At 39.5% G+C, this 18,512-nt stretch overlaps 1 protein-coding gene across 1 annotated transcript in view; it reads left to right on the forward strand.

Moving 5' to 3' along the window:
- Positions 1 to 18,512, forward strand: part of LPL (lipoprotein lipase) — a 29,743-nt gene that overhangs the window by 693 nt on the left and 10,538 nt on the right. Inside the window, exons 2-8 of the mRNA XM_024752851.1 lie at positions 5,936 to 6,105; positions 9,990 to 10,169; positions 11,476 to 11,587; positions 12,359 to 12,592; positions 13,794 to 14,036; positions 15,928 to 16,048; positions 16,774 to 16,956. Coding sequence (XP_024608619.1) covers positions 5,936 to 6,105; positions 9,990 to 10,169; positions 11,476 to 11,587; positions 12,359 to 12,592; positions 13,794 to 14,036; positions 15,928 to 16,048; positions 16,774 to 16,956 — 1,243 coding nt within the window. The remainder of the gene's footprint in view (positions 1 to 5,935; positions 6,106 to 9,989; positions 10,170 to 11,475; positions 11,588 to 12,358; positions 12,593 to 13,793; positions 14,037 to 15,927; positions 16,049 to 16,773; positions 16,957 to 18,512) is intronic.

Consider the following 18,512-nt stretch of genomic DNA (forward strand, 5'->3'; position numbering starts at 1 on the left):
AATGAAAGGCCAGGGAGCCAAGGTGACCCTGGCTTGGCCTTGGCCGCGGCTCAGTCCCCGTCATTGAGAGCGCGGTTAGAAAGTGGCCCCTTCTCCTGGAGAAGCTGGCCCGTGGCCGCGGGTCGGTGGGGGGAGGTGTTGGCCGCCACTTAGGAGTACAGGACATTCTTGCTCTGCACGTGGAGGTGGGAGGAGAGGACGCGGGACGCGGAGTCCTGGGGACGCAGCGTCCTGCAAGAGTTGGGGCGCCGGGGAAGCTGTTTAACTTCGACACTTGTACGCTCGGCTTTTCTTAGCGGCCAGCAAACCTAGCGAAGGGTTGACCCTCCTGAAAAACGTGGCAGAGCGACCAGCAGTCTGTGGCCGCTGACTTGGGGGTTTCCAGGTTTGCACTTGGCTACCCTTACCGTCCTGCGAGCTGAGCTCGGCTCCGGGCGCCCTGTCCCGCGGTGCGGTCGCGAGCACTTGGGGTTTCTTGGGCGCCGCCGGGAGGCCACTGGCTGAACCCCAGTTACCTCTCACCAGGGTTGAGGCTTCGAGGCCGGATGTGCATTTCTTTATTGCAGGGAAGGTGAGCGCCCAGCCCGAGACCTGCCACAGTAGAGGCAGCCTGTGTAACTTGAACCTTGGTTCAGTTAACACACAGCAGCAACTGAAAAGGCAACTGAAGCAAGTCATGCAAGGAGGCAACATTTTCTTTTCTCTTCCTTGGTGGACTTGCAGTTAGGGCGGTGTCCTTTGGTCGTGCTTTCAGGCGGCGCAGTCTGCAGTGGTTCACGTTATAGTCGAGTGTGTCTCTGACTTTGGTTGCTGCTAAACACTTGTTTTATTTCAGCACTAAGTTGTTCAATTAGAAAGTCTTAAACATCTTATGAAGTAGCATGTGCCGCTGGATAGTGTTTTACACGGTCCAAGAAAAAGGTTGGAACAAACTCCAAATTCTTATTTCAGAAAGTACACTACAGAGTAATGTTACTTAGACTAAAAATCACACACAAATAAGTGTCATCCACAGATTGAGTTTTTTCTAGACTCCCTGAGAGATTCAGGACCCTAAATTCCTGGGCTGGTCAGTGGTCACCTCTCTGCGTTTTGCTTCCTCAATTCTAAAATGAGGAGTTTGGACCAGACTCAAAATTCTCTTAGACCCCTCCAGATGTAGAGAACAAACTTATGGATACCAAGGGGGGAAGTGGGGATGGGATGAATTGGGAGATTGGGATTGACATATATACACTACTATGTATAAAATAGATAACCGATGAGAACCTACTGTATAGCACAAGGAAGTCTGCTCAATGCTCTGTGGCGACCTAGATGGACGAGAAATCTAAAAAAGGGGGTATATGTATACGTATAACTGATTGACTTTGCTGTACAGCAGAAACTAACACAACAGTGTAAAGCAATTATACTCAAATAAAAAATTCTAAAAAGAGTTCTCTTAGACCCCTCTAATTCTTTACTCTTTGATGTAAATGGATACAAGTGATTAATGAATTAAATTGGATTTTAATCAACACATGCTTTTCATGGCTGTAAATGCTTCGTAAGGGAGGAATCATTTTGAAGTGGACTTGAAATTAATCCTTCTCATCCTTCCCTCCCACTCTCACTCTACTGCCCCACTCCCCTGCTTCCCCTTTATATTGTGGCTCTCCCAACACAGCAAATTTCTGCCCCCTTTATCCTCCAAATGAATTTAGGTAGGAATGTAAGAAATTCAGGGTAGAAAGGTACAAGTGTGAGGGAATAGCAAGCAGCACCCCCTCTGGGCTCTGACTTTACTTATTCATTCTCGATTTCTAGGAAGAATATGAGGATACAGGCACTGCCCTCAGCTCTTTGCTCTTGGAGGCACCACAGCTTCTGCGTGGCCCCATTAGGAAATTTGAAGAGCTCAGTAGCTGCAGTTCTATTTGACTGGCCATAGTGAATTTCTAGGCTAACATCTGGATTAAACATGTTGGGTGATGACAGCAAAGTAGCAGGTACCACCTGCAAGGGGAGCAGAGCTCAGCAAGAGAGTGATTGATTAATAGCTGTATGGAAAGGTGGGAGTCAGGCACTGGGGAAGACTGACAATGGGAAATTTTCACTTTCTTTCAGGTAGTGTATTTTTAGCTCAGCCCTCCTTTTTTGCTTTATTCTGGGAAGAGAAATTGGGCTGCACATTTTACGGCCACTATTTTAGCAAACACTTTTTTTCTATAAAAATGAAAAGTAGGGCTTCCCTGGTGGCGCAGTGGTTGAGAGTCCCCCTGCCGATGCAGGGGACGCGGGTTCGTGCCCCGGTCCAGGAAGATCCCACATGCATGGCCGCTGAGAGGCCACAACAGTGAGAGGCCTGCGTACCTTAAAAAAAAAAAAAAAAAAAAAAAAAGAAAAGTAAATCAGCTTGTTAGGTAAGTCAGGCACATTGTTTACATTGGAATATCTGAAATCCTCAATTAATTCAGTCAGATAACAGCACTGATTACCCCCCCCCACCCCACCCCCATTGTTTTATTTTTCACTTGTTTTTTGGCATTCTACAGAAGCTGTCAATAACTGTGACCATCAGCCTCAGAGAGGAGGTGAATTACTGATGAAGTTCTTTAGGAGTGTGTGTTTGTGTGTGAGAGAGAGAGAGCAAAGAAAAAGAGAGAAAGGAAGTAGAAACTTCTAAGAGAATTGCATTATAATTGAGCTCTTGTATCTCATGTTTTCATATAAATGTTAATCTTATTTATCTGATAACTGTGAACTGCCTTTAGAGTCTCTTTCCTGGGATGCTCAGTGTTCCTCCTACAATGTACCCTCTATAAATGTACCTTTAAAGTGCTTTGACTTCTCAGCCTAATTTCATTCCTGTGAGTTATTATCCATATTACGATAACTCCTTGTCTTTGTTTATACACATAGATTTTTAGCTATCTATTTAGGAATTTAGGGATAAAGATAATATAGTCAATAAATGCATTAACTTGTAACTTTCCTGGTGCCCCAAAATCTCTCCCCTTAGTGTTTGATAAGAACAGGTCTGACGGTGTGATGTTACTGATATGATAAACCAAATTCAGAATAGGGGCCCTTATAAACGACTAAACCTATGCATCTCTCCCCTGACACACACTGTCCTAAGGTGGCTTTAATTTCTAAGGGGATCTGGTGAAAGGTCCTTCTCCCCTTAAAGGACTAAGGGCAGAGTCACTAATATCATTTCCATGTATGAAAAACAATAATTTTTTTAGCAACAGTTGAGCCAAATCAGTTCATCTGCCAGCCAGGAGCAATCCCAGTGTATATATTAGGTCAACTAAACATACTCATAATGACCCATAATGAATTGATGACCCATAAATCAGGGTCCATCCTTCTCCCTAACTCTTCCTGGCCTAAGTCAGTTGTGTGAGGGCTGGTGGATGTTTGGAAAGCACACTCATCTTTAGAATGCCAAGACATCCTTGAGGGGTTGGAAACACCAGTAGTGTGGAAATACCTGTCAGAACGCCAAAGAGAGGGAAAGACTGACTAAACACCAGTAACATTTATGATTACATATAAAGAACAAACAGAGAATTGAAAACATCACGTGACATATAGAGTGGTATTATTTTCTTGTCAAAGGCTTCATTATGTTTTCTGTAACTTAAAATGAAAAAAAAAAATTCCATGAAAAGTGAAACAAAAGTTTCCAAATACAAATTTGCTTGAGAACGTATGAATTTCCTATCATTTTTCTTTACAAGTGATGTACCCAACAGGAAAGGTTGGTTGTGGGAAACTGGAATCCTGCCTTAATAATTTCAAAGAATATTCTTAGTCATTTCAAAACCACCAGCAACACCAGAGCCACCGTGTTGCACAATTCTAGGAAAAAATAGAATAAAAGTGACTGGTATCCTCTGGAGTTATGCAAGGCAATAATCTTAAATATCAGTTTGGCAAATAGGTAGTGGGCAAGATCTGTCTGCCAGATTGTTCAGAGTATTTCTGCTTTAAAAAGCTTGCTGATCGAACATGTTAAAATAAGACTGTTATGAGAGGAAACATGAGTTATTTGATAAAGAGCAAATATGTAGAGGGTAAAGTTAATTTAGTTTTCAATTTTCTAAAGCACTTTCTAACAGTAAAAGAACTTCTTGGGCAGAATCTGAAAGTGGAATCAGATTAAAAATCTATAATTTTTTTCAACCATCAGATAAATTATTAGGCCACCAGAGTGCTTTCTGGTTAGGAAGGAAAAGGAAGACCCACATCTTCAAATGAGTTGAGAGGCAGAGAATATTCTTGATTAATGAATGGATTTCAAGTGAAATTTTACTATATGGAAATGAAAAAAAAGCTTTAAATATCAATAGTCTATCACAGTCTTTTATTTGAATAAATCTTCTTAGAAGGTTTAGGTGCTAGAGGTGTGTGTGTGTGTGTGTGTGTGTGTGTGTGTGTGTGTGAGAGAGAGAGAGAGAGAGAGAGAGAGAGATCAACTTGTTGCATATAATGAGTCACTTGCAAGCAACCACACTATTGTTTAAGGAATTTTGGGAAATAATTAAGAAGGAGAATGCTGGTCAGTCCTCAGAAAATTATATGATAAATTTGATTCAAATGCCTGTACTTTCACTGTACTATATCATTCTTATTTTAATTTTTGGTCTGACTTTCGCAAGGTTATTTGAAATTATGGATTTTCAACTTTTGTGAAAAGGAAGAAGGTTTAGATTAAGAAATTAGAAGTATTTCTAAGCAACCTTAGTTATTTATCTTTTGAAACTTTTAAATAGCCAAATCTAAAATGTATAAGTTACTACCTTCTTGTAGTGAATGGTTTTTTTACTTCTTTTTTACTTGACCAGACATTAGATAACTTCTTAATATAACTTCCCTTTGGTGTGCTTGCTTTATAAAAGAGTTTGATTTTATTTGCAATACAATTTACTTAAAGTGTTCACTGTGATATTATATGTACTACCTACAAATACCCTGTGAACATTTATCAACATTCAGAAGTATTGTCCAGAGAGTCAAAAAATAGGCCAAAGTTCTCTTTCTCTCCTGACTCACTTTGGGATTAACCATGAAGAACCAAAGTGGATTCTTTCCAAAACCACCTTTGCTACAGTACTTTAGGCAAGGACTTTGTGTGGAAGACTGTAGAGACAAAATTGAGAAAAGAAATACTGGGGGGAAGAATTAACCATAACTCACACATAGCACAGATATTTCTGAACAACCCGCTAAAGGATTTTTAAAAACATTTTAAAGTGATGCATCTTGCCATGCTGGTGGGAATGATTCCATACAAAAACTTCCCCATGTTTCCAACTTTTCTTCTTTCTAAAATTAAAAAAAATAATGCTAGTGAAAAGGAAACAACCTTCCTTCAAACAAACCTTATTGTATCATATTTTGCAGGAAGACAATCTTTTGATGTAATCAGAGATTTAAAGAGGGTGAAATCATATATGAAGTAAGTGGAACTATACAACACAAGTGCCCTGAGCCAGTGTTCTCTAGAAGAACTACAACCAAGAGACCTGGGTTCTGGTCCCTACTCTCTCTCCCACTATTGGCAGCATAACCTCAGCTAACTCACTTAAATTCATATTTTGAGAGAAGATTAATTAAGGAATTCCCAAATAGAAGTTGTCTTACTTGAAACTGTATACACCACACACACACACCCCTTGACTGAAAAAGAGCTGAAGAAAAGGATGGAAGACACAGGAGAGGTCAATATTACTTAACTCAGTTATTTTAAGGCTGTCTCTGTCAACTTTGAGCACCGCTGGAGGATCAGTCATTCTCTTTCAATCCACATTCAGCTTTTTTTTTTTTTAACTTTAGAAACAAAAATAGCATTGGTGGTGTTTTGCTTGTGAATCTAAAACATATCAGTCCAGCGAGTAAAACAACCGTCTAATTAGCCTCTTATCCAATTTTTCCTTTTCAGGAATTACAGGAGGAAAAGATTTTATAGACATCGAAAGTAAATTTGCTCTCAGGACCCCCGAAGACACAGCTGAGGACACCTGCCACCTCATTCCTGGAGTGACAGAATCTGTGGCTAACTGTCAATTTAACCACAGCAGCAAAACCTTTATGGTGCTCCACGGCTGGACGGTAAGAAAGGCTCCTTAGGAAGGAGCTGAGTGGCATGAACCAAGCATTCTGATTGTCTTGCCCCAGTTGTTGGGAGCCCAGTGATGGGAACACAGTGATGGCTTTGCTTTAAACTTGAGTAGAGACAATTCTGGCTCGGGGTGGGGACTGAGGAATCTAAGGCCAAAGGTTCATGGGTACTTCCTCTGGACAGTGCCAGCCTTCATTTTACCACGGTACCTAGCTGTGACCTTGAACCAGCCATTCCCCTGGGCCTTTGCTCAAGTACAGAGGAGAATATAGGTTACCATTTAGAGGAGACAGTGGAAAACTGGCATGATCCTGATTCATCCAGCACTTCGCCAAAGTCCTTTCCTAAGGAAGAGAACCTGTAAGGGGGAGGAGAGAGCTGGAGTGGAGGGAGGAGGTGCTGGTTCTGGTTCTGCTTTGCCATTCTCCAGCTCTGTGATGTGGATCCAGATACCTCTCATCCCTGGGCCTCAGTTTACTAATCTGTAAAACAATGAGATTAGACTAGACGTCCCTCCACTTTCAACATTCTCCAGTTGTAAACTTTTGGGAGCTTTACTTGAGATGAAAGAGGGCTAGCCAGGGAACTGTCAGCGACATGATAAGAATCTGAATAAATATGCTAATTAGTCACTTTATATGGTATAGTTCTTACTTAACTACTTTAGCTTGTTTTCAATATTTTCATTCCTTAGTGAGCAGATTTTACTGTTTATTAAAAAGGACTTATATAAAATTGATGGTTAAAGAGATAATATCTTTCCATTGTGTCAGAGCTTGTGAATAAGGTAATAGACACTAAATTCTAATGAGATGAATTAGCTATGATTGATACTTCCAGTCCTGATTTCTTTTCCTACATAAGTGCCTTTGTTATTGACAGTGTAGGACAATTGCTACATCTTTTATAGAGATGAAGGCAACTAGTAACAGAATTCACAGGGATGTTTATTTTAATAAAATACATCTATTTACTAGAGGTAACACAGTAAATTACATATCTTATGATAAAATTACATATTCAAATTCCTAACATAGATCTTTTTATATTTTAAGAGGTTTAAATAGGAAAACATAATCTTTGGTTATTTTAGAGACATTTGAGTTGTATATGGTCTTGGCTGTTAATACTTTTCAAAAAAGTTTAAGCTTAATAAACATTTATATGACAGAAATAAATTGAATATCTCAGGCATCTCAGTCTTATCCCTGAGAGAATTTTATAATTTAAGAATATTTGAAAAACATTTCCTTCTCACATTAAGATGACACGACTCACCTAGTATCAGTAGATAGCACCAATTTCTATCATTAGCCCTACTGCCCAGTAAGCCCACTTATATTCTTCACATCATATGTCCTGACTTTTTTGAGTGCCTGGGCTCAGAGGCTGGGCCACTGGCTGTGGGACTGAGTTTCATCGTACAGAGCTGGTCGGTATGTGCTATAACTCATCCAGCCGTGCTGGATAACCGATCTCAGCCATTTCAGTCAACTCCCTGGCTGGTTCAGTGGGACCACCTGGGGCAGGTGGCAAGGAGAGCTTCAAGTTCAGCTGTATGCCTAAGAATCAAAGCCTTTAAAAATTGGTACTGATTTAAGGAAGCACAGAAGAAAAAATTAGGAAATAATACCTTTTCAGAATCGAAGAAGTTGGGTCATTGTTTTCCACCCCTTTGTTGGGGTTACTTATAGCAGTGTCTTATGTTAAATTAAAAAAAGAAAGAATTAGATTGGTTGTTAGGCAGTTACTAAAAGTATCATTCACTGTAGGAGTATGTTGGGTTCCTTGCCCTTTGACAGATTACCTAATTTAGAAACACTGATAGTACAGAAAAACTTAAAACGGGCTGAGAGCAAATGAGATTTTCCTGCCGTGTCTGAGGTAAGCTGCTCAGCGACTCAAGGGCGTAGGACTAGGGGAAGTGAGGAGGTTCTGCAGCTTTGTTCTGCAGCTTTGACGAACCTGAAAGAATGCTTAGCATGCAGTGTGCACAGGACACCTGCCAGAAGGCAGTCAGACACAGCTGTCCTGGAGCTTGGCCACCTGCTTGTGTTTAAGTCCAGGGTTCTCATTGTGGTGTTGGATATCCTCACCCCTGGCTGAGAGGAGTGATTAACATTGCATTCTGAAGAAATGACATCATCCTCTCTCAAAAGGCAGCTGCGAAGGGTGGCCAGCCTTCAACCTCTAAGAGAGGAGAAAGGGAGGCAGGACCGATTCCTTAGGGTTTTTTTTTTGCTGGGTGGGCATTCCAGCTGGTTCCTCCAAAGACCCAGGCTGTACCCAGGCTTGAAGCAGCCTCACTGAGACATGTTCAAAGAAGACTTAAACACGTTCCTAATGGGCTCACATCACCTGTGTGCTTTTTCTTTTTTGTTTTCTCCTCATGCTGGAAATAGATTATAGAGCTGGCATTTTATCACTGCAAGTAGATTGGGAACCGAAATGGTCACAAGAAGAAATTTTGGAGGTGGAGAGTAACTTCCGGGTCATCCGATTCTGACCGCTTTGTTTTATAGGTAGCCTAGTAAGGTTAATACAGCGCCTGTGTTCATAGAAGTAATCAGTGGAAGAGCTGGGATTGGAACCAACATCTCCTGAGTCCCAGGCTTGCTTTTTCCTTCCACAGAGCACAACAATTTGGTTAAAAATTGTGCAGTTAGTGTCAGGAGTGAAGAGAGAGATCATGTTTTAATGTTTTAGCCTAGAAAATAGACTAAACAAAATGGAAGCATAGATTTAAAAGAACCCACCATCTAAGATCAAAGTTTTAAATGAAGTCCCTTGGTTTGGGAATTCAAGAGTCTTATTTTTGTCTATTGGCATTACTCTAAGAAGAATATAGGTTTTACAAGCTTCCCCTTAAAAGCTGCCTTAAACATGGATTTCAGAACCTTTCCTGTTGAGTACATAGTTGAGTAACCTTTACTGTGGCTACAGTATGATCTATTCTCAGGTAATATTAGGAGTGGATAGATTTGCGGATTTAAAGTAGGTTGTTGCTGTGTACAGGCTCCTGGCAGGAAGGCATGGAATTTTATCATCTGCAGTTTTTTAATGTGTTTCGATTATTTTAAAGTAAGCATCTTTGCAAAGATGTCCAATGTCTCTTCTTTGATAGCATGAGTCTTTGAATTTGGGGGCTTTTATCAACAAGAAGCAAAGAATTACAGTTGGCAGTCTGCTTATCTCCAAAACAGGACCAATCTAATAATTTGGGAAAGGCAATTATTAAGCCTCATTAATTTGCACTGTGATAATCAAGAATTTGAGAGAATTGTGAAAAAGTCTGAACTGAAACTAATAACTTTCTTATGTATTAAGAGATTGCTAAACAAAGTTAGCTTCCGTTGGAATAGATGAGTATGTTTAAAACTATTTTTTTCATTATCACATCAAATGTTGTACGTAAATGACCCTTTATAAGAATAAAGGGCATTCACATCTCCCAATTAACTTAGTAGCCTAATTGAAATTATTTAAACTAAATTTCTTTTTTCTTTTTAAACTAAATTTCTTTTAAAATCGTCTGTAATTCTGCTGCAAATTTTTAACTTATTCAGATTGATCTTTCCTTTTAATACTATAAATTATTGAAGTTTTACTGAACTTATAAAATATGCTTTTAAAATTGAGACCTCAGTCAGCCATTCCTGAGTTCAACACAGTCCTTCTTTGGGGTACACAAATTTGCCTCAGAAGGGTCAGGCAGAAGACTCTGAATACTCTTGTGGTTTGAGTTTTGTGTCTGAGCCAATGGGCTTCCCGTGGGTTTGTTTCTTTTTTCCATTTAATGTAGGTGTATTGGGCTGACAAATCTATAACAAGTTGTAGGTGGATATTTTAAGAATGCTGGTATCATCCTCTTCAGGTGACAGGAATGTATGAGAGTTGGGTGCCAAAACTCGTGGCTGCCCTGTACAAGAGGGAACCGGACTCCAACGTTATCGTGGTGGACTGGCTGTCACGGGCCCAGCAGCATTATCCTGTGTCTGCGGGGTACACCAAACTGGTGGGACAGGATGTGGCCAAGTTTATCAACTGGATGGCGGTAAGACTGGGGGAAGGAGCCTTGTATGTCCAAAACAGATCTCTTGGCTACAGCTGAATTAATGACTGGTTGTTGCTCTTTTTCACTTAGATATAGATATTTTCTGGGTCAACTCATATCTTTAGAATAAGCCTGGACATTGTTTTCTGACTAAAAGCATCATTATGATAAGAATGATAAAGCTATAAAGCCCATAAGGCGTAGTCCTGCCCTGCCCTGTCCTTTGATATTTTCATGGTGAATGGATTTGCTGAGACCAGGAACTAAGTGGGCAGGAGGGACAAAAGCTTGTTATTTCAGGGCAGAGGGAAGATGTCATGTTCAGCCAAATCCTTCCCTCCCAGTTGGCTGGCACATAGAAATTTTATCCAGGGTTTGACTTGTTAGAATATCGATCTCTTTGACAAAAATATTAATAGTACTTATTCCTTAGTGTGGATTAAGGATCCAGATTTTTGTTGAGGGTTAAGGGAGTGATGGAGATGAACTAGGGAAAAATGGCAGGAAAAGTCTGTAGGATATGAGGTGCTGAGAGTCAGGAGTTTTACTCCCTCTGACTCTCTGAGGCCATTCTCTGAAAATTACCTTTGGAAAGTATCTCGGGGTTGAAAGGAAGCTAATACTCTCACAGGACCAAATTATTTAAGTCAGATGCTTAGAGGTAAAAAATAAGCTGTTTATTGGCTGCTCATTAAAAGATAAAAGTTCTTTTCTTGACTCTTTTGCTAACCAGGAGAGTGAATTTGGACAAATCAGATCACATTCCTGGACCTCAGACTTCTCATCTGTTGAATGAGGAGACTGGACTCAACGTGTGTGTGGTCCTTTCCCCTGTAATATTTTCTGATTTTAAGTCATTGCTTGGCTAACCTTAAAGAATAAAGTGATGCAGGGTATTTAGAGTAGAGAATAATGAGTTAAATATATATTTGTATATGTATGTATCTATTCAATATATATATACAAATATCTATATATAAATATACACATATACATATATTTTCAGATGTATGGAAATTCATGTTTCCATACATTTCTATTTCAGATGTATGGGAAAACTTTCTAATTTAAATATGTTTTTAAGGAAAGAGAAAATCTCAATACTGTAGTATATGTTCCTCTCATCTGTAACAAGAAATTAAAATAAGTAGAATTAATTTTCAGTATTGCCTATATTTTCAAAGCAATATATTTTATCTATTTATTTATTTGGCGGGAATACTATTAAACTTTTATTTCTTTTAGCACTGATATTTTGCAAAGAACTGTAAAATATCAAATACCTTTTTCTTTTCTTCTTCCAAAGGATGAATTTAATTATCCTCTGGACAATGTGCATCTCTTGGGATATAGCCTTGGAGCCCATGTTGCTGGCATTGCAGGAAGTCTGACCAATAAGAAGGTCAACAGAATTACCGGTAAGAAAGCAATGCCATTTTTCTTATAACAAAAGACTTGAGATGCCTGTCATTTTCTGAAAGAGAATCAGACTGTTTGTCAAACAACCATACGTGAGTGGTAGTCTTCTGGGTACACCTGGCCATTTGGTTATCCCATGGGAGGGCTCTTTTTCTGGAGTAAGATAAAATACAGACGCTTGCTCTCATGAGCTTACCGTCTAATGGCAGTAGAAGAGAAATGGTGCAGAGTTAAGCACAGAGAGCCCAGTGGTGTCTCCGAGAAACCCCTTTCCCTCCTCCCTCTGCTCTGTGCTTTGATAGTCTACTGCATACACATATGTCACCTCTCACATCAATACTGGGAAAAATGAAAAAGGACCAACACCAGAGGCCATCTGCAAAAAGGAGTCTTGTCATCTGGGCCAATAGCAATTGGTTGTTTGGCCTGTGTAGAGAGGAAGAAAGAGCCCAGCACTATATAAACGCCTTCTAACCAGGCTCAGAAATAATTTATTGATACAAAAGGGAATCAAGTCATACTGAGTGAAAATTGTTATTTAATGGCTAGTTTGAGAAACTCAAATTTTATTTGAGAAGGAGTTAAGCTGCTTTTATGAATCTCAGTAATTTAAAAATCCAGTCACTATAGAATAGGAGGTGTTAATAAGAATCTATGTGGCTGCCATTTACATTCAAATGATGAACAATGGAATGATAAGGTGATACTGGAGGAGACTAAAACTAATGGGAATTTAAAAAGCTCTGAGGACTTTTTGTTTTCCCACTAAGGCCTAGATCCAGCTGGACCCAACTTTGAGTATGCAGAAGCCCCAGGTCGCCTTTCTCCAGACGATGCGGATTTTGTAGATGTCTTACACACATTCACCAGAGGGTCACCTGGCCGAAGTATTGGAATTCAGAAACCAGTAGGGCATGTTGACATTTATCCTAACGGAGGCACTTTCCAACCAGGATGTAACATTGCAGAAGCTATCCGTGTGATCGCAGAGAGAGGCCTTGGAGGTAAATATAATTTAGAAGTTAATTAAATGTTAAGTTTTCACCTTAACTCTTACTGGCCAAGGGTCCTACCCATTCTCCACAAGTAGGTAGTTTGAATACACACATTTAGCAAAGATATGTTTTTGAAGAAGTCTGTCACATTTAGCATGACCACCTCAGAAGCTCAGTACTTCCTGTGGTCAGAGAGACATTTCATCTTATATTGTAAACTACACTCATGTTGTGAACTACTGCACTTGCAGTAATAAAAGGAAAAAAAAAATGGTGAGATTTAGACAAGAGAACTGCACTGCCTTTGAAAGTGTTATCTGGCCACATGCTAAACTTCGAATACTGCTGCAAAACAAGTAGAGTTATTTTGAATTTTACTAAAAGTAAAGGACATGTTAATTAGTCCATATTTCTTTTGTCAGCCTTTTAAAGAGATGTACAAGTCAGAAACAAATCGCCATTCCCTAAGAATAAATATTCCAAATTTTTAAGAAGAAAATACGATTTAATATTAGTTTTTAATATTTACTTTAATAATCACGTTAGCTGTGTTAATTTTATGATTTGTTTTAAGGGGCCTTTGCATACCTTGTGGACAATGGGACCCACCTGTAGTCAATATGCTCAGGTGTTTTGGGCATATATTATAGAATTTACAGCATAATGTTACTAACTTCAATTGTTATAAAGCTTATGGTGATAGCTGCACGTTTATGACATTGCTGATTATTTCTATAATTCATTTAATGTAAAAATCATTAGCAGTGACACACCCCTCAATTGTACATAGTATCAATATCTATGATAAAATACTATTAATTTAACAATTATGCCTGCCCTTTATGATATGGTTTCTAGAGTTATGTTTCTAGAAGCATTTAGAAGTATTATATGCTTTGAATATAAGAGAAAGTTGTGATAAACTGGGGGAAATTAACTTCTATCTTGGATGTCTCTTATTATAGCTTCATAAACATACTCACAAATGGAGACAGCAAAAACATCAAAAGTTCCCTATAAATTTGCAACTTTGGCACTGTTGGGGGTAGGTGAGAAGCTGCCGCCAAGAGTACCTCCTTAAATAGGACCTACAATCAAGGGGGTCATTTTATTCTACCACCACACCTCAACTATTTTAGACATGCAAGACGAAACACTCATTGTGGACTGTCACAGAGTTGAAATGTTCTTTGTGTCTCTTTTGCCCCAGATGTGGACCAGCTAGTGAAGTGCTCCCACGAGCGTTCCATTCATCTCTTCATTGACTCTCTGTTGAATGAAGAAAATCCAAGTAAGGCTTACCGGTGCAATTCCAGGGAAGCCTTTGAAAAAGGGCTCTGCCTGAGTTGCAGAAAGAACCGTTGCAACAACTTGGGCTATGAGGTCAATAAAGTCAGAGCCAAAAGAAGCAGCAAAATGTACCTGAAGACTCGTTCTCAGATGCCCTACAAAGGTAGGCTGGAGACTGTTGTAAATAGGAGAATTGATTTGATCCTATTTTTCTTATCATGCTTGTTGCATCACATGTACTGATTCTGTCCATTGCAACAGAGATGATAAAACGATGTTGCTAAACTCCGATCCCTCACCTGTGTTTCTGTTGGTAGAGAAGGAGTTGTACTAATCCATTTTACTGAAGCTCCTAATTCCCATTGCCAGTAAGACCCAGGGCACAACCGCACTGCTCTATGCAGCAGCCCTGCTTGCCACCATCCTTTGTACTTGTGACCATTAGCATGGACCACTGCATTAGCACCAGGCTCCAAGTTAATCTGAAACCATTCATCCAGGGTCAGCAAACTATGGCCCATGGGCCAAATCCAACCCACCACCTGCTTTTGTAAATAAAGTTTTATTAGAATATAGCCACACTAATTCATTTCTGTACTGACTAAGGCTGCTTTCATGCCTCCACAGCAGAGCTGAGTAGTTGGGACAGAGACTATTTGGTTCCACAAAGCCTAAATTATTTAGTCTCTGGCCCTTTATAATAAAAGTTTGCAAACTCCTAAAGTTTGCTTCCAGTGAAGGCAAGAACCACCTGTATTTGAAAATATAACTATTCCTGGGAGGGAAGTCTATACCAAACTTTCTAAGATATTCCCATTTTGTCATGAATTTGTTCACAGTTGAATTTCAAACTTGGCAGCTTGTTCAGAGCAAGACCTGCAGGAATTGAAGGGAGACAGGAAGAGGAGATAATCACATAAATCTAGAGAGAGGGACTAATGTCAGAAAGGCTAGTTTATGTGGAGTCCTGGTGGAAGTATGAGGGAAGAGATGGCATTGAAGAACAGTTTCCCAGGGTAAAATATATCTGATAGAGGCACCCATTTTTAAGGTGGTTTGTTAGAATCTAGAGGTGCATTTGGTGGTCCAGAGGTTTGGAGCATCTATAATTCAAGGAAACATTTTAAGCAATGAGGGAATCCTTAGTTTCCTTGACTTTTCAGAGTAGGGAAGTGTGTGTCAGGTATAGAGGAGACCATAATCTTCTGAAGAATTGGGCAGGGCTCACTCATCCCCAGCATCCTGCCTCAGTGTTCTCCAGGGACACTTCGGCAGTCAGACTTCCCTTGCTCTGGTCTGCGGCGATGCCTGCAAGGGCTCCATTTAACCCAAACTCTTTCTCTTCATCCTTTACAGCTGTGTTGCAAGCCTGCTGCCTTTCCTATCCCCTAACCTCTCCCGCATCCCATCTGCTCAGGGTTTTTAGTAGAGATGGGGAGAGTAGGAGGAGGTGTGGAAGTTTAAGTGCCTGCTTCTGGAGGCTCTCTCTGATACAGAACACTTTAGGAACTGGCTGTCTTTACAGCCTCACTGGTGATTTAATGAAATAATGTTATTGTGAGCCTATTATTTACTGACTGTGTGCTAGACAGTGGAGAATAGAAGGTACACGTGACCCTCTGAACTGAAGGAGCCTACATACAGGGTAGGGAGGTCAGACATACCCAAGAAACATGAAGAAACATGGTCACATACAGTGACAGTAAAAAATACCAAATGTGAATTTTGGCCTCTTGGTTTGATCTTCCTAGTACCCCATCAAAGTTGACTACTTTCTGGGTTGGCTTTAGCAATTCAGATACACCTGGATTCTTCCTATCCACTACAATCACACTTTAATGCAAGGGAGTAGAATTCAAATTCTGAATTTTCTAGCAGTGAGCACTGTACAGACATGAAGAAATCTTTCCAAGCCACACATAATTATAGCCATGTATGAGCACTTTCTGTTGATCATTAGTAAGATACTGTCTGTCGTTCAGAATTGCCTGCTTATTTCGGCTGTAGTGTTCCATAAAGACTGATCAGAGGTTGTTCTGCTTTTCTCTCTACAGTCTTCCATTACCAAGTAAAGATACATTTTTCTGGGACTGAGAGTGATACACACAGCAACCAGGCCTTCGAAATCTCTCTGTATGGCACTGTGGCCGAGAGTGAGAACATCCCTTTCACCCTGTGAGTAGCCACGGAACATGACCTCCAGCATGTGGGTTTATCATGGCACTGCTACCTGCTCTAATCATTGGTCTGAGGAACAGAAGAGGCATAGGACACCTAGAAAAACATATTTAACAGAAAAATTTTTAAAAGGCTATATGGCAAAAGATGTTCATTGCAGTGGTACATATAGTAGCATAAATTAGAAGCAAAGCAAGTGTCCAAAACTGAGGCAATGGCTAAGTGAATTGTGGTTTAACAAATCAAGAAAATCAATCTAGCCTCTAAAAACTGTAATTATAGAAAACTAGGTAAAACATGGCAAAAAGTGAAAGATAAAATATGAAGTGAACAAAGAAAGCATAGAGAATTGTATTATGTACACTATGACTGTAACAAAGGACACGTTCACATATCAATACAAATTGAAAGGGAATATATGAAAATGAAAATAATATCTCTAAATGGTGGACTTATGAACTTTTTTCTCTTAAGAATTATATTACATAGTTCATATTGTTAGGATAAAAGTTGGAATACATTAAAGGTACACATTAGTGTAGATATTGTTTAAAATACACTAAATGCCATTGACATGCATCTTGCATATTTTGTTGGACAGTTTTTGCATTTGAAAAATATTCCCCGAAGAGTAAAGCTATTTATATCTTAGGACGAAGAAAAAGAAAAAAAAAAACACCCTGCTTTCCAGAACTAACTAAATATGTTGATTTTTTATTCAGGCCTGAAGTCTCCACAAATAAAACATACTCCTTTCTAATTTATACTGAGGTGGATATTGGAGAATTGCTAATGTTGAAACTCAAATGGATCAGCGATTCGTACTTCAGCTGGTCCAACTGGTGGAGCAGCCCCGGCTTTGCTATTGAGAAGATCAGAGTAAAGGCAGGAGAGACTCAAAAAAAGTAATTAAATTTATTTTTCTCCATTCATTTTTTAAAAAAATGGTTATTTTGCCTTAATCTCTAGCCTACAAAGGTAGCTCACATTTTTTTCTTCTTTTTTCCTTTAACATCTTTATTGGAGTATAATTGCTTTACAATGTTGTGTTAGTTTCTTCTGTATAACTAAGTGAATCAGCTATATGCATGCTATATGCATACTATATCCCCTCCCTCTTGTGTCTCCCTCCCACCCTCCTTATCCTACCCCTTTAGGTGGTCGCAAAGCACCAAGCTGATCTCCCTGTGCTATGCTGATCTCCCTGTGCTATGCAGCTGCTTCCCACTAGCTATTTTACATTCGGTAGTATATATATGTTAATGTTATTCTCTCACTTTCTCCCAACGTACCATTTCCCCTGCGCATGTCCTCAAGTCCATTCTCTACGTCTGTGTATTTATTCCTGTCCTGCCCCTAGGTTCTTCAGAACCATTTTTTTCCTCTTTTTTTAGATTCCATATATATGTGCTAGCATATGGTATTTGTTTTTCTCTTTCTGACATACTTCACTCTGTATGACAGACTCTAGGTCCATTCACTTCACTACAAATAACTCAATTTCGTTTCCGTTTATGGCTGAGTAATATTCCATTGTATATATGTACCACATCTTCTTTATCCATTCATCTGTCAATGGACACTTAGATTGCTTTCATGCCCTGGCTATTGTAAATAGTGCAGCAATGAACATTGTGATACATGACTCTTTTTGAATTATGGTTTTCTCAGGGTATATGCCCAGTAGTGGGACTGCTGGGTCATATAATACTTCTAGCTTTAGTTTTTTAAGGAAACTCCGTACTGTTCTCCATAATGGCTGTATCAACTTACATTCTCACCAACTGTGCAAGAGGGTTTCCTTTTCTCCACACCCTCTCCAGCCTTTACTGTTTATAGACTTTTTGATGATGGCCATTCTGACTGGTGTGACGTGAACCTCATTGTAGTTTTGATTTGCATTTCTCTAATGATTAGTGATGTTGAGCATCTTTTCATGTGTTTGTTGGCAATCTGTATAACTTCTTTGGAGAAATGTCTATTTAGGTCCCCTGCCCACTTTTGGCTTGGGTTGTGTGTTTTTTTGATATTGAGCTGCATGAGCTCCTTATACATTTTGGAGATTAATCCTTTGTCAGTTGCTTCGTTTGCAAATATCTCCCATTCTGAGGGTTGTCTTTTGGTCTTGTTTATGGTTTCCTTTGCTGTGCAAAAGCGCTGAAGTTTCATTAGGTCCCAATTTTTTGTTTTTATTTCCATTTCTCTAGGAGGTGGGTCAAAAAGGATCTTTCTGTGATTTATGTCATGGAGTATTCTGCCTATGTTTTCCTCTAAGAGTTCTATAGTGTGTGGCCTTACATGTAGGTCTCTAATCCATTTTGAGCTTATTTTTGTGTATGGTGTTAGGGAGTGTTCTAATTTCATTGTTTTACATGTAGCTGTCCAGTTTTCCCAGCACCACTTATTGAAGAGGTAGTCTTTCCTCCATTGTATACTCTTGCCTCCTTTATCAAAGATAAGG

The sequence above is a fragment of the Neophocaena asiaeorientalis genome, unplaced genomic scaffold (assembly GCF_003031525.2).
Source record: "Neophocaena asiaeorientalis asiaeorientalis breed wild unplaced genomic scaffold, Neophocaena_asiaeorientalis_V1.1 scaffold471, whole genome shotgun sequence".
Lineage (NCBI taxonomy): Eukaryota > Metazoa > Chordata > Mammalia > Artiodactyla > Phocoenidae > Neophocaena > Neophocaena asiaeorientalis.